The following is a 27,375-nucleotide window of genomic DNA, read 5'->3' on the forward strand; positions in this document are numbered from 1 at the left end:
AGAAACCCAAAAACACAGTAATGAGGAAAAGGTTGCTATTTTGCAACCCAAGAAGTCCACTTAATAAATTTTCTTCTTGCATCCTTTAGAAAAGCCAAAGCCACGTACAAAGCAGCAAGAGAAAAGGCTACAAAAATGCATTTACTACCACAGTAAATGGAATTAACCTACTCTTCAAGTTGAACATCATTGAAATCATAGTATTCGGCCTGTATTTATATCTACCTATCTGACAAAATGAGGCTCAGGTGTGATTATGATTATTTAAGATTTCTTGAGTATAAGGGGAGTACAAGCACAGGGTTAAGTTTTAAGGACCGATCCTGTCTTCAAACACAAGATTCTATAAGCTAATGAAATTTGAAGCAGTAGATGTTAGACAAAGTAATCATAACAATCTTTTTGGTCAAATTAAAAAAATAAGCGTTAATGATCAAAATGGACACAAAACTCCCAGTGAACTTCTGCGATGATGAGGAAAGCCTATCAGCACAACGATCTGCTTTCTTTCTTTATTTCCTTTTTAAAAATACTCTCCTTTGCAAAATACAGTTTTTCGAAGAAACCATTGTGTAACTTCCCTTACATAACTTTGAAATAATTCTCAAAATGTACTGAATGAGAGAGATGGAAAGACTTCAAGATGGCTCCTCCCATCCAGAAAGGTTCATCTGGGATTGGCCCAAATACTGAGCCCACACTGACGACATCTATAGTTCAGCTGAATCTGTCTAATTTCCCAGAAACTAGGACCTAAGATATTCTTCAGGAAGGATCTGAATGGTACCAGAACTTAATGAACTTAGTTCTGACAGCTCTATCTCTGGCCAGCCTAGGCTCTTGGACCTTTTGGCAATAAATGAACAGTGGAACACTGGCTCCAATCCCTCCTATCCAGACATTTCCAGAGCAGTCCCACCAAAAAGGAATCTATTAACATCACAAAGGGCCATGGGGCACTTGGCTTTCTCCCAGGACTGGATTGATGATGTCACCTTTTACGAGTCTAGTCACCCTCCGACATGCACTAAAGACACACACCTTGGCTCTTCAGCTCTCACCTGAAAACATCCAGGCTGGAAGTTTATCTAAAGTTTCATTCTACTGCCGCCTTTGCAGAAAAGCTATCAATATAGAGTGTTGATACTTGAAATAATTTAAACCTATGCAGCAAAAATGTTTCATTTCAGTTGCCTTAAATTAATTCTTATTGAATAAGGAGGCTAGGAAAAAGCACTTCAGCAAATTTAGACTCCATTCAAACCTATAAGCGCAAGGTCAGGAGCAAACTAGAGATGGACAAGGTTATGGCTCCACTGAGCGCCAACCAAGATTTACTTCACAGCCCAAAGCAAGATGCTTCCAACGTGTAGGAAAAGGTTTACAAAGCCTCCTTAACTAAACAGCAGACAATTTTTTTTAGAAAACACGATTTCTTATGAAGGGGGCTTTAGAAGCATATCAATTATTTCTCTTGAGTGTTCATTTAAAAAAATGAAAGCAGCAACATTCAAGGGAAAGTTGGAAAATTAATGAAGCAGTAGGTCATTTTTCGACTCCAGAATGATATCTGGGGGGGGCTCCTCTATCATCTAAGAAAAACATTGTCCAGAAATGTATTACGTATGCAAGCTAAGTTTGAGATAGAATTGAGATATGTAAAGTACCTTTTTCTTTTTCGCTGTATCTGCTTATGTTACTGTTGTCACTGTACAAAGGTCCTGCCGTGGCATGGGGCTTGCAGCTATGATACTGTGCATTGAGTGTATTGACTGTTATGTGAATCAGATGCAGCAGGACCTTGCTGATATCACAGTCTCGGTATGGATACTGCTCAATAAAATGGAGGGAGAAAAATATAAATGGTTATTTTGAAGGGTAAGTTTTTCCACTTGATCTTGCTAGATATTTTTCTCAGTCTCTTCTGGGTATAATAAAAAGAAAAATACAGAAAAGCAGAAACATAAATTCTTATCATGGCCTTATTTTGACAAGGGACGGTATTCCCTTCCTCTTGCACCAAATCATGGATGGCAACGCATGCCATTTTGTAGTTATAATTCCTTTCAAGAAAATTACCTGGCATAAACACTTGGTGTATGAATACAATTTTAAATAGTTGTCTTGTTTTCTGACATAATAATTAATACATAGATAAGATATGAGGTTCTGAGCATAAAAAGAGATTATTGATCAATATTCATCAGATTTTGCTTTAAGCATTTTGGAGTATACACTGGCATGGTCTACATTTCTATTTTCATTCCAATGGCTCTTTACTTCTTGACACTAATTGTGTATCATGCATCTTCCTCTGAAGGTCAAATTACTATCCTACAAAGATCTCTTAAATGTTCTCTCTAAGAGAATCATTCCACCCCCAAAATGAGTGACTACAGCAACTCACCTTGTAAAGGATGACAAGCAAGGCCTTCAACCACATCTGCCGGATGTGAGGTTTCAGGGACCAAAGAGAACAACGAGGCGGCTGTTGGAAATAATGCCGTAGTTGAGGACAAGAGCAGTACTTGAGCACCTGAACCACCAAGGGGAGAAGGTGTTTTCCCAAGTTAATGTTATAGTCCATAACCTGAAACAGGAAAAGATGTAATAACTGAAGGAAAACTATAAAGAGCATTTATAAGCCAAAAGGAAAACTCTGAACCATCAAAACACGGGCGGAATATTTCACAGGTATCTCACAAAATACTAATAGTAATGGCCAGTACACATAGAGGGGGAAAAGTCCTAGCTCATAAGACATTTAAAAACTTGTAACTTAAATAGTTTTAATCTACTTACCTATTGAATTTATCTACTTAATTATCTGTTGAAAATAAATTTTATCTTTTAAAATGTCCTATTAAGCTATTAACTAGAATTAAGCTAGAATCAATGAAAACACATAGTACTGGTAATTATGTAGGGAAATCGGCATTCTCAGACACCACTGGCAAGAGTATTTCTCAATATGTTTCAGGGGAGCAATTTAGAAACATATATTCAGAAGTAGGAAAAAGATCATAGCCTCTAATACAGCAATTAAATATATCCTGAGGAAATAATCTGACAGGCATTCCCAGAGGTATGCATAAAAATATCCAGCATTACAGCCACTGCGAATTGAAAACAAATTCCATATTCAACAATATGGAATTAAATAAAAGATTGTTTATATGACAACAGAATACCGTGTAGCCATTAAATGGAACATGGTACAAATTTATTTACGTGATATGAACTTCATAATAAATTTTAGGTTTAAAAGATACATATAGTATATATATATACATATTCATACACACATCGGGCACATATATATATCAGTATATATAAATGATCCCATTATTATAAAAAATATGTGCACATATACATATACACACATATGTATGTATGCATGTATATATGAATGTATGTAAACCTGGAGCCAGCGACATACACCAAAATGTTAGTAGGTTATGTTTGTCATGGGTTTCCTGGAGATTTGCATTTTAATTTTTTTCTTATATATCTAAAATAAATATGCATAATGTGAATATAGAAAGAGAGAAGTGAGGAAGGAAGGGAGGTAAAGTTTGGTTTCTGAAATGATGTATTCTCTCTCCATCATAGACAGCTGAGTATGAGTGGTGATCCATTTGTTATCAACACCAGCAAGAGACATACATATTGCTCCCCCTTTGCTTCTCTGTGTTCATTATATTAACGATCTATTTGAGCTAAATAATAACAGCTACCATCACTGAGTTCCTACCATGAGATAGGCACTGATTAAGGCATTTGCCATAGGTTGTCTCTGATCTTTCCCCCAAAAATCTATTACCAGTGAGCAAAGAAGCAAGGATGCTTAACAGTTAATAACAGTGGCAGAGCTGAAATTCATATCCATTTCTCTCTAGCCCCAAGTTCTGCACCCTTTGCAGACTGGGACAGCCATTTCGGACAGTGAGATTTGTAGCATTGGTCAAATTAGGCATATATATACCCAATGATCTGTTACGTCTGCTCCTGGACCCATATCCCAAAGGAATTCTCACATTGGTGAAAAAGGTGCACGTACAGAATGTTCATTGCTGATCTGTATGGGGTGGTGAGGAGTTGGGAGCAATATAAGTGTCCATCACTGGGGGAATGGATAGCTAAATCATGGAAAATGTATACCATGACGTATAATACAGCAGTTAGAAGTAGCAGAGAAACATGAAAAAAGCCAATGATGATAAGGTGACATGAAGTAAGTTGGATGATTAACTCAACTCTCCACTTGAAGCCAAAAAAGGAAAATGATTTAAAAAAAAAAACAAACCTACAAACAAAAATTCCACACTCCTTTATTGTTTAATGGGTAGAGTTTCAGTTTAGGATGATGAAAAGGTTCTAGAGATGGATAGCGGTGATGGTTACCTAACAATGTGAATATACTTACTGCCGCTGAACTGTACTCGTAAAAATGATTACAATGACAATGGAATATTACTCAGCCATAAAAAGAAACGAAATTGAGTTACTTGTAGTGAGGTGGATGGACCTAGAGTCTGTCATACAGAGTGAAGTAAGTCAGAAAGAGGAAAAACAAATACTGTATGCTAACACATATATATGGATTCTAAGAAAAAAAAAAGAGGATTATGAAGAACCTAGGGGTAAGACGGGAATAAAGACACAGACCTACTAGAGAATGGACTTGAGGACACGGGAAGGGGGAAGGGTAAGCTGGGACAAAGTTCGAGAGTGGCATGGACTTATATATACACTCCCAAATGTAAAACAGATAGCTAGTGGGAAGCAGCTGCATAGCACAGGGAGATCAGCTCGGTGCTTTGTGACCACCTAGAGGGGTGGGATGGGGAGGGTGGGAGGGAGGGAGATGCAAGAGGGAAGAGATATAGGGATATATGTATATGTATAGCTGATTCACTTCGTTATAAAGCAGAAACTAACACACCACTGTAAAGCAATTATACTCCAATAAAGATGTTAATAAAAAAAAGATTAAAATTCTAAGTTTTCTGTATATTTTACCCCCCCAAAATCCCCAACTCCCTTTATGATATCAGGCTGTTGATGTCCTCCACGTACCCCTGCCTAATAAAGTAACTTGTGCAAAACTTTACCCTCAACCAATGTGAGCTAAATGGAATTTAATGACTTGTTTGTACTAAAAGCCTAAGGGCATGACTCCTGAAAGCTTACACTTACTTGGGCAATTCCTGCAATAAACGCATTAAAACAAGTTGACAGGCGCATTTTTTGAGGTGCAATCATGAAGCAACCTTCCTGCTGGTCGTAGCCAAGTAAGACATACAGGTGCCGCTTGACCGTGTTGAAGGCCTTGGCGCTGCTGATGTCTGACTCGGCGCTGCTCTCATCCTTGGCCATGAACTTCATGAGCACTGTAATCAGCTGGTGCACTGTCTGGTGGTCGATCCCAGCGTCTTCGGGGAGCAGGTCCTTGATGGTGTTGTCATTCTCAGGGGATTGTTGGCCTGTCAGTACAAGAAAGGCCGTCGGTGGGTGGTTCCCCCACAGGTAAGTTTACACTAAAATCTCACTGATCAATGAAGCACCATAGCACCCTATTTCATTCTTTATATCGATAAAGCCTCTAAATATTTAAAGGTCTGTTCTAGACAAACTTAAAGGCACAATATGACCTACTGAGAAAAGCACTGGTCCCAGGGTGGAAATTACAACGACCAAGTAATTTGGGAAGAATAAGGGAATGCAAAAAAAAAGGGGGACACTATAAAGCAAAGTTATCTTCAAACAGCAAGACAAAATACCTACACAAACTTTGCATTTAGCAAATTTTTGAATATCTTGGCAAAGTTTTATCCTCACTAATAAAAAGAAGTTTCCCTTCCAGCTTTGTAAAATAAGTGTGTAAGAATAACCACAAAAATCATTTTCCTAAAATCTACTGAGCAACTAAAACATCCATTGAGTTATTTTGTTTAAATTATAATCTCAATTCAGTTATGTTCAAATATCAGCTGATGCAAAAAGAAAAGTTTTCTTCTCCAAATCCGAAGATATTAGCAGTGTGCACTCTTTGAATGATATAGTCAAAATTAGAAATAGCAAATTATAAGCCCTGCTGTATGTAATGAGAAACATATAAGGGGTGGGAGGGCACAGACAGAAAGAAAGAAGCATGAACTTCTAAAAACAGAGAAAAACACCACATGAAGGTGAGCTGAAAGTTCACATGGAAAGAAAAAATATCATAGCCCTTGACTTACTCTTAACCTAACAAATAATTATATCTGAGTAGGTCCCTGACATTGACTTTCTCTGTTATTTCTCAAAGTCAGAAATTATACCCTGTCTCCCCTTGTTTTCTGCCTTTTCTGATCTGGTTTAGTTTAGGACTTTGAGGGAAGGAAGAGTGAGATTTGCTCTTCTATATTTATGTTTATGTTTTGGGCCTTATTCAAAATACCCTATATGCATTCTTGTCCTTTCTTTGACAAGCCACATGAGAATTTCTAAATTGGAAACAAAGTTTTTGCCTGACGGGTTAGACCCACGCACCAGCATTCTCATCTCTCATCCTGAGAGGAAACGTTCTAAATGATGACAAGCTTTGGTTACAAATCATTACAAACCAAACTTTGATTCTGTCCATTTTAATTATGGCATGCAGGATACAACCAAGAGCTAGGTAGTAATTTATATCCTTTAAGGCCTCAACTAATTTGGCAAAAATCTCAATCTTCTAGGACCAGCCAAGAGAAGCAAGATAGAAGAAATGTTTCCTGGGGACCACAGAAATTAGCTGTCTCAAGCCTAAACACTTTCTCTGAAGCAGTGGCATGAAGGTAACGTCAAATTCCGAATTTACTAGTTTAGAACTGCACATAAGGTTACATGCCTGGTTGTCTAGGTTTCCCCAGATGATCAGAAGAATGTTGATCTGTTCAAAAGTGATACACTGAGATGGGATAGTTGACAATGACTGAAGAGGCAGCAGAATCAACTAAGTCTAAGAACTTAGACTTATAGGGGAAGCCATCTAACAAACTTCAATATGACCCTCGGACATTAACAACATTTTTCGGTCTCATAGGGTCTGTTCATGAAGGAATAAATGTATGCAATGTACTTTAGAGAAGTTTTAACCAACATTTATTCAAATAAAACCTAAGGATTTGTTTATTACACTGTTTCACATGAAGAGAGTGGTCAATAAATTGTTACTATTATCATTATTTATTTGGCAGGCATGACCCCTCAGGAAAAAAAATCAATTCGTGTGGAACACCCTATTTCACGAAAGGTCATAAATGTAAAGCATTACTGTATATTATAATTAAATTAAATGTCTGAAATAGAAGATCAGACCAAATCCTTATTTTAAAAGTTTAAAGAACTATCTTTTCAGCATTGAAAAATATTTAGTCTTGATTTTTTTTTTTTCCATCAGAGTATTACTTTACAACAAGCAGGAGGGAATTGCTCTGGGCAAGCTTGGGCCAAGAATGTTACAAGTGTGAGAATCTAGGTTACCTGCAGGGTTCAGTGTTATTGTAGCAGCAAGCAATGGCTGTTACCATGATATAGCTTCATGCCTCAATTCGTTTTAGCTCTGGGGGGCAAGGTTTAGGAGAGCATGTTATCACTCAGCCCTGCTCAGCCACCTCCAAGTCTAGACTGGCTTGACTCCAAAGTTAAAAATAGAACCGAGGAGCATTTGAGAAGGAGATGCACCTTTGTTTTTTAGCCCTGGGAGTCTAGGGATCTCAAATAGAAGAAAGAGAGATCCAGACAAGGCCCAGCTAGGACACCGGCTCCCTATTTCCTCCTATCTAGTTCAAGTCTAGAAAATAAACAATCAGGCTTCAACTTTAAATATTTCAAATCTCTTCGCCCCATTGCAAGTAGACATTCATTTTAAAAGTGTGTAACCTTAGTTTTTCCCATCGAATCATATTTTCCTAATGACTAAGTATCATTTCACAAAGGCCCCATCCTCATTTTGGATTCATCTTCATTGATCTGCAGGGTTTAGCTTTAAGTTTGCTGCTCTTTGCTTTCCCTGAATAGCCAGTAATGAGTGATCTTTCACAAACCATTAAATGTACTGAAAAAAGAACTAGTTAATGGAACTTTTTGCATAAAGTGAAAGAAATCCCTTTTCATTCCAATAATTTACCCCTCCAAGTGTGGGCTTTGCAAGTCTGTGCTTTGTATATTGTCTTTCTTTAAAAATAGTGTAAGCATGTGACTGACACCACTGTTCATCAAGAAAAGTTACCTTAATCAAATCCCTAAGAAAAATGAGCTTAGGAAAGCTGAGATTTTCTTTATGGATAAAGACGATATTACTATTTTCGTTATTTATAAAAGATATAAAATTTCCATTTTAAAACTAAATGCCTATAATATTTTCTCTAAATGTGACAATTAAAACACTTACTTTTGAATTCTAGTCTGTGAAATTCCTATATCTGTTTTAACTATAGAGATTTAACAGGTTAAGGGATTTGATTTTATCGTTTTTGTAAAGAAAAATGTAAAAATCTTTATTATCATGGGGGCAGAGCTACTCCTACCCTCACTTTAACATGGACTGGGTCCATCATGACCTGTCCACAGAGTGGCGCAACTGATTGAAACGCCACAGTATAATACAACTGTATGTATTCAGAAGATTTGAAACCAGGCAGGATCAGGATCTGCTTCTCCAGACTTATCTCCTATCGCTCCACCCTAAATGCTTCACATCCTTACACACTGGGCTGCTCCTGGCTCTCGGAACGGAGCCAGCCTTTTCCCACCTTGCTGTCTTTGCTCATGATGCTCTCTTCATCTTGCAAGGTGGGCCTCCACCCGCACCCCCAACTTTATCCTATGGATCTGGTCCCCAGAAGCCATTCTTATTAATACGCCCACACTCCTCTCAGCAACTGGGGTCCCTAAATTCTCTACATCTCCAAAAACAAGAAAGGAGGGAAGATGGGTGGGAAAGAGGGAAGAGTGCAGGAAAATCTCCTTTAGCATTTCCCAACTCTCATGTGGCAAATAACTACTATGCGAGGCAGAACTTTTTTTTTTAATCCATTTGCTGTATTTCCCTTGTAAGAACAAAGACTCCTTGAAGGCAAGTGCTATGTCTTATCCAATTTTACATCCCTCACAGGATACGGGGCAGTGTGTGATATATAGTAGATGCTCATTATTCGTACATGTTTAAAGTGCATTGAATTCAAATAAATATTTCAGATCTTTTCTACATGGGCAAAAACCTGATGAAGTCCCCAAACAGCAAGGAAGTGGGTAGGGAAATAGGAAACATTCCTCTGTGTAAGTTGACTCACTGACCCCTCTGTCAAGCCGACAAGTGACAATTAGGTAGTGGAAGGAAGTTTCTATGAGTTTACTCTGCATTTGGCCCAGAGAAACCAGTGATCAAGCACTATAAATGAGTCTGCATGATGTTGGTAGTTCTAACTACACTGCCTCACTGGTTTCCGGGGCTCATTTACACAACGTAAGGCTTCCTTCACAGCAGTTCTGTTCTGTATGCACGGAGCCTCAGGAGGGCCGTAAAGCTGGGGCCGGTTACTAGCTGCATAGCCTCAGGAGCTCCCCCCCATCCCTGCCTTTGCCTCTCCTATCCCACATCCTATCACCATGCATTTACCTCCTATCCGCCTGTCTAGGCCTGGCTGAGTCACCTGTTCACAAAACCTTCCTTGTTCCCTCCAGCTCTCCTCCCGTTGCATTTGACGTGAACGATCCTGTAGTACTATCACTTTCACACGAGATGAGAGTTCACCTGTGTTCATACTTTATCTCCCTTACTTGACTGTAAGCAAGTTGAGAGTACAAGCATTTCTGATGTATCTTTACATTCTTCATATTTTCTAGTACAGCGGGTGCCCAAGAAGTGCTTGTTCAATAGAAATTGTCATTTTCCGAAACTATCATTTCAGTCAAGGGCATTCCTATAAAAACAATTGAATTCTTTGATTTATTGGCTCTTAATGATCAATAGGCATTCTGCAAGTTAGTGAAGACTTGAAACGTAAACCACCTCTAGAAAGAAAGAAAGAGCCCAAAGAGAAATAATTTGGAACTCTAGGCTGGACATTGAGGGAGGTGGGAAATACAAGAGAGTTTTACCAGTGCTACCCAGTACTGGGTACCTTCTCTTGTTGACACAAATTCAGACCAAGAGATCTCAAGATTTCTCTGCAGGCTGGAGTAGAATTGAAAGTATATATGTCCCTTTAGGGATTAGGATAGCTCTAGACCAATCTATAAGTCCTAATTGGGAAAGGTCCTTTGGTCTGGACACTCATGGGCTTAAGTCACACTGTGTAGCAGGCCTGAATGCCCAAGTCAGCTCCCTAATAAGACTGGTGTCCTCATGTACTCCAGGGCAGAAACATCCTAAGACCAATTTATTGAGAGGTAGCTGTAGTGGAAAGAAAGCAAATAAAGTCTCCTGGACTCAAGTATCAGTCTCTATCTAACTACCTAGTTATATGTGATCATGATCAAATTATATAAGCAGAGTTAGTCAGTCCCTCAGGGCCTCAGTTTTCCTGTCTGTATGTAAAGTGGAAAAAATATATAATACTTTATGTATATGCAGAGTTGTTGTGAAATCAAAATTGGATGATTTGCATTAAAAACACTCTTTATAAAGAGGTACTATACATATATAAAGTGCTATTGCCGTTGTTATTAACATTATATACCTACTACTGTTTAATTATTCACCCCAGGGGATGAGGAATAAGATATAACTAAGTTTCCCATGATCACATGGGGTTGATACCAATTTTCCAGTACGGTCCAATTGTAACCTACCATAACTGCTGCATTATATTCAATTAATATTCAACAGGTGTTCTGAATCACCAAAAACAAAGAATTCCTGGTTCTCACAGCATCAGTGAAAAAACAGCTTATATCTAATTATAATTATACCAAATTCAGACTAGCAGGTAAAACTGTATATTTCATCAGTTGGGATTAAATGAAGGTGCTGAGCTCCTGCTAGCATTACCACCCATGCCTTGCAAGAGAGATTAAGACATCTGGGCTTGAGACCCAGATCTGTCACCAACAAGATTGTGAAACTTGTTCCTTTCTGGGAACCTCAGTTTCCTCTTCTGGAAAATGAGAATGTTAACATATCTCTTAATGTTTCAACTATGACAGTCTATGAATTCTACTTATATGCACAAAGGCCTTTGATTTGACTCATAAAAGTCACAGAGGAATGCAACTCTTCAGTAGCCTTGCAGAGTTTACCCTCTAGACAAGTGCATTTCTGCTGCAAAACTTGCTGTGGGCAATATGTAAATGCTAAGATCAGAGAGCCATAAACTGTAAATCCAGTGTCCAAAAGTTCAGCCTAAACAGCCACTAAAATTAAGTCTTGCTGCATAATTAAAGGACAGCTGCTTTATTTCAGGCCTGATCAATAAGAGGTGTTGCACAGAGGAGCTCATTACTTGTACCAAACAAAAGCATGTTCGTTAAATAGCAAGGTCTTCGGTTTCCATTAAATTACTATCTTAAACCACTCTGTACAATCTTGTGATTATCCTGGCGTGTCTTTGCTTCCAAGTTAAAACACTCAGTGTTCTGTAAATAATAATGCAAAAATGAAAAACTAGTTTGAAATTGCCTTATAAGCTGAGCCACCTGTTTCCAAATCTAAGCAAGTTTTGTTTATGGTGGCATCATGTAATTATCTTTCCAGAAGCATTAGCTTTATATTTAATTTAAACAATACTGTTATCTGCCCCTTTTCCATCTGATGATCACTTCTGATGGGACAATTAGACGCCTAAAGGCTTTTCTTCAAGAAACATGTGTACATGTTTTTCCAAAGAGATGTGAGAGGGCTCCTACGGTTGGATTGTTAAAATGGATAACAATAATTAAAGACTAGCTTTTCAACTAAGCCTTAAGTCAAAAAGAAAAGACAGGGTAAGATAAAGGTAACTTATGAAATTGCATGAGACCAATCTCAAAAAGACCTAACTGAAGGGAAAATGGATATTTTCACATTTTAAATGAAGCTCAGGCTCAGAAATTCTTCTTTTTATTCTTTGTCTTTTTTAATCCCTGCACAACTGAGGCCCGAGTGATGTTCAAAACAAGGTAGAGGGACTCTGCCAAGTGTGTGCTCTCCTCTTCTCATCAATTTTAAAAGCGAAAATGAACTGAGGCCAACACCTGCCACCTGCATTCATAGTGTTTAGAGCTCTCCCTCTTCTCCTCGTCTCCCAGGCCTAACTGCTTCTCTTTCTATAGCATCGTTTTTATAACACGTTCTTGAAAGTCTCCTTACTTGAAATTGTCCTTCTGACAGTATCGGTACCATTCTGAAAAGTTTATTTTAACACTATTCTTAGATGAAAGGCCAAATGTTGTATATAGCATGATACATAGGTGGTAGTTACCAGGTTTGTTTTGGACAAATAAGCAGGAGTTCAGAACCTCCACAATTTTCCCAGCAAGTATGGCATCATGTGTGTAGATAACATTCAGTCTGTAACAGGCTCACCAGCGTCCCTTCAACCCTTAAGATACTTCATGATAAGTTAATCTATCAAGAACGTCAAAGGACAGTTATACTCCACCAAGCAGAATATGATCCCATGGTCCTCTAAACAATGGAAATCCTCCTTTCTTGAGAGACAGAAATGCATGTAAGAGTTGCAAAGAATCGGAAATGGCTAAGGGGATGAGTGAATGATGGTGGTTCAAATGTATAACCTTTTAAAATGTAAATGAAATGTTTTTCCTAGAGCCGATATATATGAACATAATATTTCTATGTGTAAAAACACATACAAATATAAGTACTAGGTAGAGTTCTAGTCATACTGGCTCTCGGGGGAAAAGTGCATACTCAGGTAACATGATGCGTCTTACTGGACCATAAGTTAACAGGATCAAAAGTCATCTGCCAATTTTAAGGTGGAAAGAACTGCCATGTCAGGGGCTCAAACACTTGAGCATCTGGGGTAAAACCCTTTGAGCTTTCAAATCCTAAATACAGCACTCTGGTCCAGTTAGAGACACCGCATTCTTTACCTTGTCCACCTGTGATAGACACTTGCACACGGCCCTTCAACGTCAGAAGTACCCACCTGGCATCTGTTCGGGTGTCCCACCGAGAGCTGGAGCAGACTGCTCATGCCTGGTCAACCTCACAGCTTAAAAATCAACAACAACTCTATTTAAATAAGCATTAAAAACAACTTGAGCCTAGAAAACATACTCAGTGCTAACTGCACTGGATAGCAGGAGCAAGTTTAGTTTTCGTATTTGTAATTAACATCACATACAAGATGTTTACGTCACAGAAGTTCTGTGGCTTTCTTTGAATCTAAAGAACATCCTTCAATGTTACTTCAATTCTTATTCTTCAAAATTGTCATGTGAATCAATTAACAAGAAATAACAATAAATAAACTTTATATCCCAAACTGATTAGTTAGGTTATAAAAGAGCTGGGAAATTCACGTAGAAATTGTAATTTATTGAATCTAGGTACTGGTTTTTAGAATTGGATGCAGTTTCACTGGGCCTAGCAATGCTAAAGGTTATTCTTAAATGGCCATCTGTTATTATCTTTGCTCCCTGAAAAGTTGGGTCATTGATTGCTTAAAGGGCTTTCATTGACTCTTCCAAAGTTCAAAATACCACATTTCTGTAGCTTGTCATAAAATAGAGAGAAATGCAATAAACAAAATAAAATAATATTTATGATTTAAAATGGCTATGTTACATAAAGCTGACTTCTAAGAAATATCAATGAAAAAGCAAACATTTCAGCTTCTGACAGGATAAAAAAATGTTTTATGGTGTTATTTTATTAACTTCATGCCATTTTAAAAAAATTAAATCATTTAATAAATGTTACAAGTTAGTATTATATTTAATGTACTCATTCGCTAATATGATGATTTAGTTATGAATTTTTAATTATTTGTCATTCGTGAGCCATTGCTAATCATTACAGTTCATCTAGTCATTTGGTAATTTTTTGTTTTCTTTAAAAGTGCAATATAAAAAAAGACCTTTAGAAAACAAGTATATATGGTCTTCTTTTAGTTGGCAATGATGTTTGTTTTTATTTATAAATTATCTGGTGAAGTTGGGCAGAAATTCAACTTCTTATCAGCCTGATTTTTCTTTTTTGAAAACACCATTATTATTGGTTTTCTAGGAGCTTGCTGGCTGGCTTTGTCATGCATGGAGAAAAATGCATTCCAAAGTTCTACTCTACCCTCTTAGTTGCCATGGGTCTTGAAAAAGTCTCATCCAGGAAGCTCTTAGGTTATAATGGTGGTGGTGGAAACCTTCATATTCTAGGACTTAGGAGCAAATGCTTCTCCTGCGTCTCATGCCATGCATCAATGGATTTACTGCCTTCTACAGTTCAAAACAATCTACTGCTGGATCAGGGATTTGTTTCACCGGCAACTGGGAAAAGCCACCCAGGGCATTGACACACCTGGGGGGACCCTCTAGGGAATGTGAAGGCCAATGCAGCTGAAGGAGCTCAATTTGCTAAATACACTACTCTCTGTGAACATTCAACAAGACATGTCAGCCTCAGAAAGACATCAAACAGATTTAAGGGAAGGATGGAAGAAGATACTCAACGGATTTTGGAGGTTAGGGTCTCAGGGAGGGAGAGTGCCCTCTTGGATTCCACGGGCCCTTTCACGCTGTCTCTGAGGGAACGCACACTCTTCTGGCGGTTCCTTGCAAAACGAGCCCTCTTGATCTTCCACAATGCTGCATCACTGAGATTAGCGACATTGGTCCTCACAGCAGTGATAGCTTTGCAAAAGGAATTAGAGGTGATCATTTTCCTTAACTCACTATGTTATACAAGTAGTTTGAAACAATCCATCTGTGTATATTTTCAATATTAAAATTCATCTTCCATGGATACATTTCTCATTCATCTATCTCCCTCTATGATAAGCCTTATATTAAAAAATCATGGCTATTGCCTAATTTTAATATCGTTTATCATTCTTCTGTTTAGACCATAAGATTAATGTATCTAATTTTGTTATCACTGGATAAATAGTTGAATGACCAAAGTCTTTTCTCCATCTATTTAGAGCTCCAGGTAACTGATTACTAAGCATGGAAGAGTAAATTTACAAAGTGCAAATATACCTCACAAAATTGCTCACGGACATTACAAACATGATGGTTGAATAATATTTAAGGAACACAGAGTCCCAAATGGTTCTCATCGGTCCTCGAATAAATGAGATTTTTTTTTTTCTTTTTTTTTTTTTTTGTTGGCCGAGCAACGTGGCATGTGGGATCTTAGTTCCCCGACCGGGGATTGAACCCATGCCCGCTGCATTGGAAGTGTGGAGTCTTAACCACTGGACGGCCAGGGAAGTCCCTAAATGAGAAAAATGTTGATGTTGGAATGCCAGAAATAGTTAACCTGCAGATTACCACAGTAGATATTCAATAAACATTTGATGAACTGAGTACATGAAGTCAAGGTATCCTCCATAATGGGAAATTAAACTACATGCGGAGTATCTTCTGTTTATCCAGCAAGCACCAGAATATGTACTGTGACTGTTTAAAGCAAGTTCTTTGTTTTGCTTACTTGTAGGAAAAGGAAATTCTTTGTTACAATCCAAATGTAGCTGAGCTTCCAAAGAAAGCGTTTCAAATCTGTTGACAAAGAACTCCCAACTCAAAGCAGGAATATCTTGCTTAAGAAAATGCAAGAGTAAAAGCTTGCTCAATATTGTGGGTCGATCTTTAACCACAGTATCAAACTGGAAATCAAGACAAAGACACAGACCCTGGGGAAAAGGTAAAAAAAAGGAAAGTCAGATGTAAATACACCAAGCAAAGTCAGTGAAACAAGGCAGCCTCCTCAATCCATGCTTACAATGAAGAATGATTCAATTGAAATCTTCTTTGATTGCATTTTTGGTAGGGAAAAAAAAAAAACGCAGAAGAGGAGCTTCTCCTAATTGTTGAATATCTCTTGAATTTTGACTCAGAAATCTGAGCTAAATGTATATTATTGATTTTTCTGATGCATCGAATAATAACCACTTAATCCAAATACCCTCAGACCAGTGCTTCTTTCTTTAATGTCTGTAGTTTCTATTAAGAGAAGCATACTTCCAAAACTACATTTTAGCATACACAAGAATATGGTCTTTAAATTCCCTTTCAACGCTAAATTCCATGATTCTAAAAGAAAGGAAAGTCATCTTGTCTTCTTGGAATGTGAGTGGAACACAGAATCTTAAGAAATCAAAGTTGGAATGGACTGAGCATCTATTTCTCTAGTATGTGAGTCTACCATTTCCCTTTTTTTAACTGAATGAAATTTTAAAACTAATTCATCCAATTATGCTATTAATTCATTCAACTCTCATCTAATGAGTGCCTCCTATGTTCCAAGCCCTGAGCGGGGGTTAGACATACAACTACCTTGTCTTATTAAGACCAACAGAGAAGGACTATCCAGAAGACAACTGGGAATTTTTACATGGGGAGGTATGGGTCCACCAGCAGCATAGCTCTATAATTTTTCAGATTCTGCACAGTTTGCCCTTTCTTCTTATTCTTTTTTACAAGAGAAGCTCTTACACTGGTTTGGGAGACCTTGTGTACACTCACACATACACACACACACACACAATTAAGAACATGGACATTATTATGAGTCAGACCTGAGTTTGTGCTGCCACTTACTAGCCGTGTGAATCTGAAAAAGTTACTTAAACTTTCTAACCCTCAACTTCTCTATTTGTAAAATGGGAACACACACAATGTTATTGTGAGGATTAAATGAAGTAATGCGTGATGGGACACTTCTAATACACTGCCCGGGAAACACAATACCTGTTTGACAAATGTTAGTTCTTGCCATTATTATTACTTTTAATAATAATAATATAATAATAAATCAGGTGCCCATGTGGAAAAACAGTAGATCAGGACTTTAGAGGTTCTAGTCTTGGTTCTCCCATGAATTCACTCTGTGTTCTTTGAAAAGTCACATTATCTCTCTGAGACTTGGTTTCTTCAAGTATAAAATAAAGGTGCCAAGTAAGATAAATAAACAACTCTCTCCAGGTCTCATATTTCATGTCTCTGATTTTACTTTGTCGTATTTCATTTCAGTAGTATATTTACCATCTCTTGTTTTGCTTTGGTTTATATTATAATGCATCTGATTTCTCTTTGCCTCTAGATTCAATGACAAGGGCTTCTGGCCCAGGAGCCAGTTGAATGGTATAAAATAACCAACCTAGTTTAAAAATCTGCCACACACACAAAATTATACAATAATTACATCTGTCAGAAGTGATGGCAGCATAGGGACAAAGACTGGAAAGAAAGAATCAACAAATAAAAACAAGAGATCTGTTAATACAGTGTGGTTCTGGGATGCTTTTCTCAATTAAAAAATTTCCACTGTTACCATCATCATCAGTATTATGTGTGTTTATGTGAGAAATAACTCAATGAGTTAGTAGAGTAGAGCAGAGCACCATCCTCAGAGCAGATAATGCACATCTGAGGGACGTCACCTGCAAGGCTGGCCTCTTTATGGTGTCAAGCAGGAGACCAGCCCTCGTAGCCACAGCTGGGTTGACATCCTCCACAGCCGTCAGAAAGCAGCAGAAGGCATGTGCCAGGGAGTACTTCAGCAGGTGGTTTTTGGTCACTGAATGAATATCCAGAAATCTACAAATTACAGCCACTTTTTCCACTGCAATGAGAACAAAAAAAATTGACATTTATTTACACGGTCTGAGAAATGAACCCACAGAGAAAAAGCTAACTCTGGGCCCCCCTACACTCACATTAAATACCCAAAGGAAATTCTAATGCCACCTTCTTTTTTGTTGTTTTTTTTTTCTTCGGTATGCGGGCCTCACACTGTTGTGGCCTCTCCCATTGAGGGGCGCAGGCTCCGGAAGCACAGGCTCAGTGGCCATGGCTCACGGGCCCAGCCGCTGCACGGCATGTGGGATCTTCCCGGACCGGGGCACGAACCCGTGTCCCCTGCATTGGCAGGCGGATTCTCAACCACTGCGCCACCAGGGAAGCCCTAATGCCACCTTCTTGAGTATTCCATTTTATCTGTGCATCAGAGACCATTTCTACGCAGTGTAGTATTTTTCTGCCAGGCAGCCTTGATTTAGTTCTGGGTTTTCTTTTCTTTTCTTTTTAATGGTCTTTACCTTTGTTTAACTTTCAGCCACATTTCAAACTTTTCAAAATGCCTCCATGCTCGCATCTTTGTCCATTCTATAGAGGTTCTGCAGACCACACAGGGATGTGGGACATGCCCACCAGGGCTGGCTCTAAGTCCTTAATACGTCATGAAGTGATATGACAACCAGTCTTGCTGGGGCTATAGAAGCCACATATTTCTTCCATGAAACAGATGTACCATTATTCTGCACATCTATATTAAATTATTCCAGCCACTCTTTAAACACAGCTTTATAAAAAGTTATAATAACTAGTGAAGCAATATAGTTCCATGCAAAGACATTTCAGGACTTAACTTAAGCTGTTCCACCAGCCTAGATAGAATATTCTTTCTATTCTTTTCTGCTTATTGACACTCTGCCATCCTTAAAGAGTCTGCTGCTGAAATTCTACTGTTCTGTAAAGTCACTCTGACCTCCTAGAGTGCTCTTTCCATCCCACGAACTCCTGAAAAAATACTATTCACTTACCTATGGCATTTGTGTGTTCATATATAGCTATATGACATATCTTCTGTTGTCTGAATTATATTTATACCGTTATCTTCTGTTCTTGAATTATATTTATACTGTTATAGTTTCTTAACCTCTTACACGTTTACATTTGATCTCATCAATTAAATTAGGAGCTTCTTGAGGGCAAGAATCTGCTCTTATACTCTTTGTATTGCTCCCATGATAACTAGTACATACAGTTTTTACTCAATAAATTCACTGATTCACTTATTTTTAAAATATATATTAAGCACATTATATATACATAAGAGATTATTCTAGGTACTTGGGGAAGGTGGGAGTAAATACAAAAATGAATTGTTATGGACTGAACATTTGTGTCCCCTCCCCAAATTGATATGTTGGAGCCTTAATTCCCAATATGATGGCATTTGGAGGTGGGACCTTGGGAGGTAATTAGGTTTAGATGAGGTCATGAGGGTAGGCTCCCATTATGGGATTCATGTCCTTATAATAAGAGGAAGGGAGACAAGAGTTCTCTCTTTCTCTCTCTACCATGTAAGAATACAGAGAGAAGAGAAGCCAGGAAGAGAGCCCTCACCAAGGAACCAAATAGGCTGGAGCCTTGATCTTGGACTTCCCAGCCCTTAAAACTGTGAGAAATAGATTTCTGTTATTCAAGCTATCCAGTCTATGTTATTCTGTTATGGCAGCCCAAGCAGACTAATATGTGAATCATTCACAGGTCTTGACTTCAAAGTCAAGTCAACTAAAAGAGATAAGACAGGTACAACTGTAACAGAAATGTAATACAAAAGGCTGTAACTGCCACTAATGAGGTAGAAATAAAATGCTACGAGAGATCAAAGGATAAAGAAATGACTTTCCACCAATGGAACCAAGAAAGTGGAACTCAATGGGGGCATTTGAAGATTCATGAAATGGAGGTGGCATTTATTTTATTTTATTTTTTTAAACATCTTTATTGGAGTATAATTGCTTTACAGTGGTATGTTAGTTTCTGCTTTATAACAAAGTGAATCAGCTATACGTATACATATATCCCCATATCTCCTCCCTCTTGCGTCTCCCTCCCACCCCTCTAGGTGGTCACAAAGCACCAAGCTGATCTCCCTGTGCTATGCGGCTGCTTCCCACTAGCTATCTATTTTACATTTGGTAGTGTATATATGTCCATGCCACTCTCTCACTTCATCCCAGCTTACACTTCCTACTCCCCGTGTCCTCAAGTCGATTCTCTATGTCTGTGCCTTTGTTCCTGTCCTGTCCCTGGGTTCTACAGAACCATTTTTTTTTTTTTTTTTTTTTTTTAGATTCCATATATATGTGTTAGCATACGGTATTTGTTTTTCTTCTTCTGACTTACTTCACTCTGTATGACAGACTCTAGGTCCATCCACCTCACTACAAATAACTCAATTTCATTTCTTTTTATGGCTGAGTAATATTCCATTGTATATATGTGCTACATCTTCTTTATCCATTCATCTGTCGATGGACACTTAGGTTGCTTCCAAGTCCTGGCTATTGTAAATAGAGCTGCAGTGAACATTGTGGTACATGACTCTTTTTGAATTATGGTTTACTCAGGGTACATGCCCAGTAGTGGGATTGCTGGGTAATATGATAGTTCTATTTTTAGTTTCTTAAGGAACCTCCATACTGCTCTCCATAGTGGCTGTATCAATTTACATTCCTACCAATAGTGCAAGAGGGTTCCCTTTTTCTCCACACCCTCTCCAGCATTTACTGTTTGTAGATTTTTTGATGATGGCCATTCTGACGGGTGTGAGGTGATACCTCATTGTAGTTTTGATTTGCATTTCTCTAATGATTAGTGGTGTTGAGCATTCTTTCATGTGTTTGTTGGTAATCTGTATATCTTCTTTGGAGAAATGTCTATTTAAGTCTTCTGCCCATTTTTGGTTTGGGTTGTTTTTTTGACATTGAGCTGCCTGAGCTGCTTGTAAATTCTGGAGATTAATCCTTTGTCAGTTGCTTCATTTGCAAATATTTTCTCCGATTCTGAGGGTTGTCTTTTCATCTTGCTTATGGTTTCCTTTGCTGTGGAAAATCTTTTAAGTTTCATTAGGTCCCATTTGCTTATTTTTGTTTTCATTTTCATATCTCTAGGAGGTGAGTCAAAAAGGATCTTGCTGTGATTTATGTCATAGAGTGTTCTGCCTCTATGTTTTTCTCTAACAGTTTTATAGTGTCTGGCCTTACATTTAGGTCTTTAATCCATTCTGAATTTATTTTTGTGTATGGTGTTAGAGAGTGTTCTAATTTCATTCTTTTACATGTAGCTGTCCAGTTTTCCCAGCACCACTTATGAAGAGGCTGTCTTTTCTCCATTGTATATTCTTGCCTCCTTTAAAAAAAATAAGGTGACCATATGTGCATGGGTTTATCTCTGGGCTTTCTATCCTCTTCCATTGATCTATATTTCTGTTTTTGTGCCAGTACCATACTGTCTTGATTATTGTAGGTTTGTAGTATAGTCTGAAGTCGGGGAGCCTGATTCCTCCAGCTCCGCTTTTCTTTCTCAGGATTGCTTTGGCTGTTTGGGGTCTTTTGTGTTTCTATACAATTTGTGAAATTTTTTGTTCTACTTCTGTGAAAAATGCCATTGGTAGTTTGATAGGGATTGCACTGAATTTGTAGATTGCTTTGGGTAGTACAGTCATTTTCACAATGTTGATTCTTCCAGTCCAAGACATGATCAATCTCTCCATCTGTTTGTAACATCTTTAATTTCTTTCATCTTTCTTATAGTTTTCTGCATACAGGTCTTTTGTCTCCCTAGGTAGGTTTATTCCTAGGTATTTTATTCATTTCACTGCAGTGGTAAATGGGAGTGTTTCCCTAATTTGTCTTTCAGATTTTTCATCATTAGTGTATAGGAATGCAAGAGATTTCTGGGCATTAATTTTGTATCCTGCAACTTTACCAAATTTATTCATTAGCTCTAGTAGCTTTCTGGTAGCATCTTTAGGATTCTCTATGTATAATATCATGTCATCTGCAAACAGTGACAGCTTTACCTCTTCTTTTCTGATTTGTATTCCTTTTATTTCTTTTTTCTTCTCTGATTGCTGTGGCTAAAACTTCAAAAACTATGTTTAATAATAGTGGTGAGAGTGGACAACCTTGTCTGGTTCCTGATCTTAGTGGAAATGGTTTCAGTTTTTCACCATTAAGAATGATGTTGGCTGTGGGTTTGTCGTATATGGCCTTTATTATGCTGAGGTAAGTTCCCTCTATGCCTACTTTCTGGAGGGTTTTTATCATAAAAGAGTGTTGAATTTTGTCGAAAGCTTTTTCTGCGTCTATTGAGATGATCATATGGTTTTTCTCCTTCAATTTGTTAATGTGGTGTATCATGTTGATTGATTTGCGTTTACTGAAGAATCCTTGCACTCCTGGGATAAACCCCACTTGATCATGGTGTATGATCCTTTTAATGTGTTGTTAGATTCTGTTTGCTAGTATTTTCTTGAGGATTTTTGCATCTATGTTCATCAGTGATATTGGCCTGTAGTTTTGTTTCGTTGTGACATCTTTGTCTGGTTTTGGTATCAGGGTGATGGTAGCCTCATGGAATGAGTTTGGGTGTGTTCCTCCCTCTGCTATATTTTGGAAGAGTTTGAGAAGCATAGGTGTTAGCTCTTCTCTAAATGTTTGATAGAATTCGCCCGTGAACCCATTTGGTCCTGGACTTTTGTCTGTTGGAAGACTTTTAATCACAGTCTCAATTCCAGTGCTTGTTATTGGTCTGTTTATATTTTCTATTTCTTCCTGGTTCAGTCTCAGAAAGTTGTGCTTTTCTAAGAATTTGTCCATTTCTTCCAGGTTGTCCATTTTATTGGCATACAGTTGCCTGTAGTAATCTCTCATGATCCTTTGTATTTCTGCAGTGTCTGTTGTTACTTCTCCTTTTTCATTTCTAATTCTATTGATTTGAGTCGTCTCTCTTTTTTCTTGATGAGTCTGGCTAATGGTTTATCACTTTTGTTTATCTTCTCAAAGAACCAGCTTTTACTTTTATTGACCTTTGCTATCGTTTCCATCATTTCTTTTTCATTTATTTCTGATCTGATCTTCATGATTTCTTTCCTTCTGCTAACTTTGGGGTTTTTTTTGTTCTTCTTTCTCTAATTGCTTCAGGTGTAAGGTTAGGTTGTTTATTTGAGATGTTTCTTGTTTCTTGAGGTAGGATTATATTTCTATAAACTTACCTCTTCGAACTGCTTTTGCTGCATCCCATAGATTTGGGTCGTCGTGTTTTCATTGTCATTTATTTCTAGGTATTTTTTGATTTCCTCTTTGATTTCTTCAGTGATCTCTTGGTTATTAAGTAGTGTATTGTTTAGCCTCCACGTGTTTGTATTTTTTACAAATTTTTTCCTGTAATTGATATCTAGTCTCATAGCATTGTGGTCAGAAAAGATACTTGATATGATTTCAATTTTCTTAAATTTACCAAGGCTTGATTTGTGACCCAAGATATGATCTGTCCTGGAGAATGTTCAATGAGTACTTGAGAAGAAAGTGTATTCTGTTGTTTTTGGATGGAATATCCTATAAGTATCAATTAAGTCCATCTTGTTTAATGTATCATTTAAAGCTTGTGTTTCCTTATTTAGTTTCATTTTGGATGATCTGTCCATTGGTGAAAATGGGGTGTTAAAGTCCCCTGCTATGATTGTGTTACTGTCAATTTCCCCTTTTATGGCTGTTAGCATTTGCCTTATGTATTGAGGTGCTCCTATGTTGGGTGCATAAATATTTACAATTGTTATATCTTCTTCTTGGATTGATCCCTTGATCATTACATAGTGTCCTCTTTGTCTCTTGTAGTAGTCTTTATTTTAAAGTCTATTTTGTCTGATATGAGAATTGCTACTCCAGCTTTCTTTTGATTTCCATTTGCATCGAATATCTTTTTCCATCCGCTCACTTTCAGTCTGTATGTGTCCCTATGTCTGAAGTGGGTCTCTTGTAGACAGCATATATACGGCTCTTGTGTTTGTATCCATTCAGCCAGTCTATGTCTTTTGGTTGGAGCATTTAATTCATTTACATTTAAGGTAATTATCAATATGTATGTTCCTATGATCATTTTCTTAATTGTTTTGGGTTTGTTATTGTAGGTCTTTTCCTTCTCTTGTGTTTCCTTCCTAGAGAAGTTCCTTTAGCATTTGTTGTAAAGCTGGTTTGGTGGTGCTGAATTCTCTTAGCTTTTGCTTGTCTGTAAAGCTTTTAATTTCTCCATCGAATCTGAATGAGATTCTTGCTAGGTAGAGTAATCTTGGTTGTAGGTTTCTCCCTTTCATCACTTTAAATATGTCCTGCCACTCCCTTCTGGCTTGCAGAATTTCTGCTGAAAGATCAGCTGTTAACCTTATGGGGATTCCCTTGTATGTTATTTGTTGCTTTTCCCTTGCTGCTTTTAATATTTTTTCTTTGTATTTAATTTTTGATAGTTTGATTAATATGTCTTGGCATGTTTCTCCTTTGATTTATCCTGTATGGGACTCTCTGCACTTCCTGGACATGATTAACTATTCCTTTCCCATATTAGGGAAGTTTTCAACTGTAACCTCTTCAGCTATTTTCTCCGTCCCTTTCGTTTTCTCTTCTTCTGTGACCCCTATAATTCGAATGTTGGTGCGTTTAATGTTGTCCCAGAGATCTCTAAGACTGTCCTCAATTCTTTTCATTCTTTTTTCTTTATTCTGCTCTGCAATAGTGACTTCCACTATTTTATCTTCCAGGTCACTTATCCGTTCTTCTGCCTCAGTTATTCTGCAACTGATTCCTTCTAGAGAGTTTTAAATTTCATTTATTGTGTTGTTCATCATTGTTTGGGAGGTGGCATTTAAATGGAACCTTGAATAGAAGAGGGTTTCAGATGGAGAGCACAGAATGGCCAACACATGGGTGAAGGGAAGTAGGAAGAAATGGAGAAATAGCAATGGTATATGTAGAAAGAAGAGTGGGAAATGAGGCTGCAAACACTTGCAGTTAGACCATGTAAAATTTTGAATGCCAGTTTAAGGAGTCTGAACTTTATTCTCTGGGCACTGAAGACCCATTAAAATTTTTTGAGTAGAAAAGCAACATAATCAGAGTTGTGATTCAGAAGATTAATTTGGCAATAATCTAATCCTTAAATTGTAATGAAAGAGCATAGTTAAATATTTACCTGCCTTATTTGTATTCAAATGCCTATAAAATGTGGCCAATACCATGTAGACTTTTGCTAGAAAGTTTTACTCTAATTTTGTACAACATCATGTGCTATCACATAAATAAACCAGCCCCTGGATTCATGGGGCATTAAAAGCAAGAACTCTTCGAGGTGGTCAGATATTAGGGAATTGAACTCAAAGTATAGTAGTTAACTCACCTGATGGAACTTCCACTTCTCTGCTAAATTTTTGAGACACTAAAATATATGAAACCATTCTGATAAGGCACAGGTTGGTATGCCAACCCTGCTTGCTGCCCCCTGAGAATGGGAGTACCAGTAGATTAGGATGACAGTGAGACCAGCAGATGTAAGACTAAGAGAACACATCCCAATTCCTTCCTTACCATGTTCCTCTGGGAACTTGCCATTCTAAGCACTAGGAATTATACCCATCACTGCACCAGATTTGGTCACTGTTGCTCCAATGGCAACAGTACAACAGCAAAGCTTCTCAAACTTCACTGAATTACCTGGAGAACTTGTTAGAAAATATAGATTTCTGGCCTCACCTCTTGAAATTCTGATTCAGGTGGTCTAGGATGAGGCCCCAAAATCTGCATTTTTAAAAAACATTCCCAGGTACTCAAATGCAAGTAACCTATTAGGTGACTACATAATTTATTATTCAAGCCAGGACCCACAAGAGTAAACAAGGGTGCAATTAATAAATACACCTGGACAACAGGCATAAACTAGGACTATCCCAGACAAACCTAGACATGGTCAACCTACCTAAGGACCACTCTGAAAAATTCTATTATCAAGGGAGCTCAACTAAGTAGAGACATCAAAGAACACTAGCAAGCAGGACAATGCCTTCTAAAAAGAAGGGAGGGAAAGCGAGGGCCAAAAAGAGATGTCATGACAGGACATCTGGTTTACCTTGTGACCCAGAGAGAATTTTTAAGCTAATACAGAGGTACCTGCTTCAAACCTCATCTTCCAGTCTTTGCTGTTGAAATTGCCATTTATGATTGTCCAAAAGATGTCAGCACCATGAGGAAGTGACAAAGCGTGAAGAAGGAGAGGAACTGCCAGTGAAGATAGCTGGGAGAATTCAGATTTGACAACTCTCCACAGGCTGGGGAATCAAGAAGAAGCAAAGTGATTACAGTTATGATCATCTTTCTAGGAAAAGAATCTTATTATCTTAGTTTGTGGGAAGTATAGTTAACAGAGGGCTGGTAGGGATGCTTTTGGTGAAATTCCATTCATTTACAAGAGTATAACCCTTGGAAAACTGTTCCTATGCTCTTTTCCTATGTTAATTTTTTAAAAGAAATTACTTTTATGTAATAACATAGGAGAACACTAGCAGTTAACTGTGCATTTTTAACATAAAAATTAAAAATTGTATATTATAAATGCAGGTACATAAATGAACAATGACTGTTAAATAATAACTGATATCAGTTATGTTAAGATGATGGGGTGATAAGTGATTTTTTAAATTTTTCTTATAGTGAACATCTGGAGAATTGTGTTGGTTTTGTCTGCCCAGCAGCCTTTTCCTCTTATTCTAGCAAAGAACAACTCTTTTTCTATTATGAATAGCCTCTCCACCAACTGGCAGGGCTGTCAATCAAGTTCCCCCACCTTCTCTATCCTAATAATGAACACAAAACCCCGGGTAATCAAAATACTTCAATGTCATGAAGAGTGATTGTTCCAGGGGTGGGCATGTGACCCAAGCATGAGAGTGCTTAGCATCCTTTTTCCAGGTTTTGATATGTACTCTGAAATCTCAAGAATGAAGTGTAATGTCGATCTAGGGCTGCTAGCAACCCTCTCTCTTTCCCACCTCACAGGAACAGCCTGAGGAGAAGAAGCCAACACAGGGAGAACTAGGCTAAGTGATGGGGAAGGAGAAAGCGGTGGGGAAAGAGAGAGAGAAAAAAACAGAAAGAGAGAGAGGTATCCCTGGTAACATCTTATGAGTACTTACCATTCTTAAAACCAGACTACTACTGGTCAAAAACATACCTTAGCAAGTTTAAGCTAAGTCCCTGTCATTGTATGCCAGAATAATGCTGAATATATATTTCTAGTAATAATGTTTACAAAATTTTTATTCAATTATTTAAAGTATGCCTTTTATTTCTTTTTGTTTTGTTTTGTTTTCTATTTGGCTCCAGAGTTAATATCAGAATCAAAACTATGTTTGACTTTAGAAACTTATAATGCAGCACTAAGAGAAAGGAGAAGTGACACATTATCTCCGTTTTACAGAGAACAAATTGAGGTACATGTCACTAGAGAGCCTTGTTTTTGAGAAGACGTACTAAAGCTATGGAATGAAAAGGAGTAACTTTCAAACACTGTGGGCTTCATCTTGATAGTAGAAATCAGACAAATATAGATCTAATCCCAACCCTG

The 27,375-nt window shown here is 37.8% G+C and overlaps 1 protein-coding gene across 18 annotated transcripts in view; it reads right to left on the reverse strand.

Annotated features, from left to right (window-relative positions):
* UNC79 (unc-79 homolog, NALCN channel complex subunit) overlaps nucleotides 1–27,375 on the reverse strand; it is a 258,599-nt gene that overhangs the window by 79,020 nt on the left and 152,204 nt on the right. For 14 of the 18 annotated variants that reach the window (XM_067027849.1, XM_067027848.1, XM_059056862.2 and 11 more), the window contains 8 exons: nucleotides 25,923–26,080; nucleotides 17,577–17,758; nucleotides 15,626–15,827; nucleotides 14,644–14,823; nucleotides 13,122–13,187; nucleotides 5,200–5,486; nucleotides 2,408–2,590; nucleotides 1,668–1,830 (listed from right to left, as the gene is read on the reverse strand). In XM_067027849.1, coding sequence (XP_066883950.1) covers nucleotides 1,668–1,830; nucleotides 2,408–2,590; nucleotides 5,200–5,486; nucleotides 13,122–13,187; nucleotides 14,644–14,823; nucleotides 15,626–15,827; nucleotides 17,577–17,758; nucleotides 25,923–26,080 — 1,421 coding nt within the window. The remainder of the gene's footprint in view (nucleotides 1–1,667; nucleotides 1,831–2,407; nucleotides 2,591–5,199; nucleotides 5,487–13,121; nucleotides 13,188–14,643; nucleotides 14,824–15,625; nucleotides 15,828–17,576; nucleotides 17,759–25,922; nucleotides 26,081–27,375) is intronic. The other 4 variants (XM_067027853.1, XM_067027851.1, XM_067027844.1 and 1 more) reach the window with 1 other exon arrangement.

The sequence above is a fragment of the Kogia breviceps genome, chromosome 3, assembly GCF_026419965.1.
Source record: "Kogia breviceps isolate mKogBre1 chromosome 3, mKogBre1 haplotype 1, whole genome shotgun sequence".
NCBI lineage: Eukaryota > Metazoa > Chordata > Mammalia > Artiodactyla > Physeteridae > Kogia > Kogia breviceps.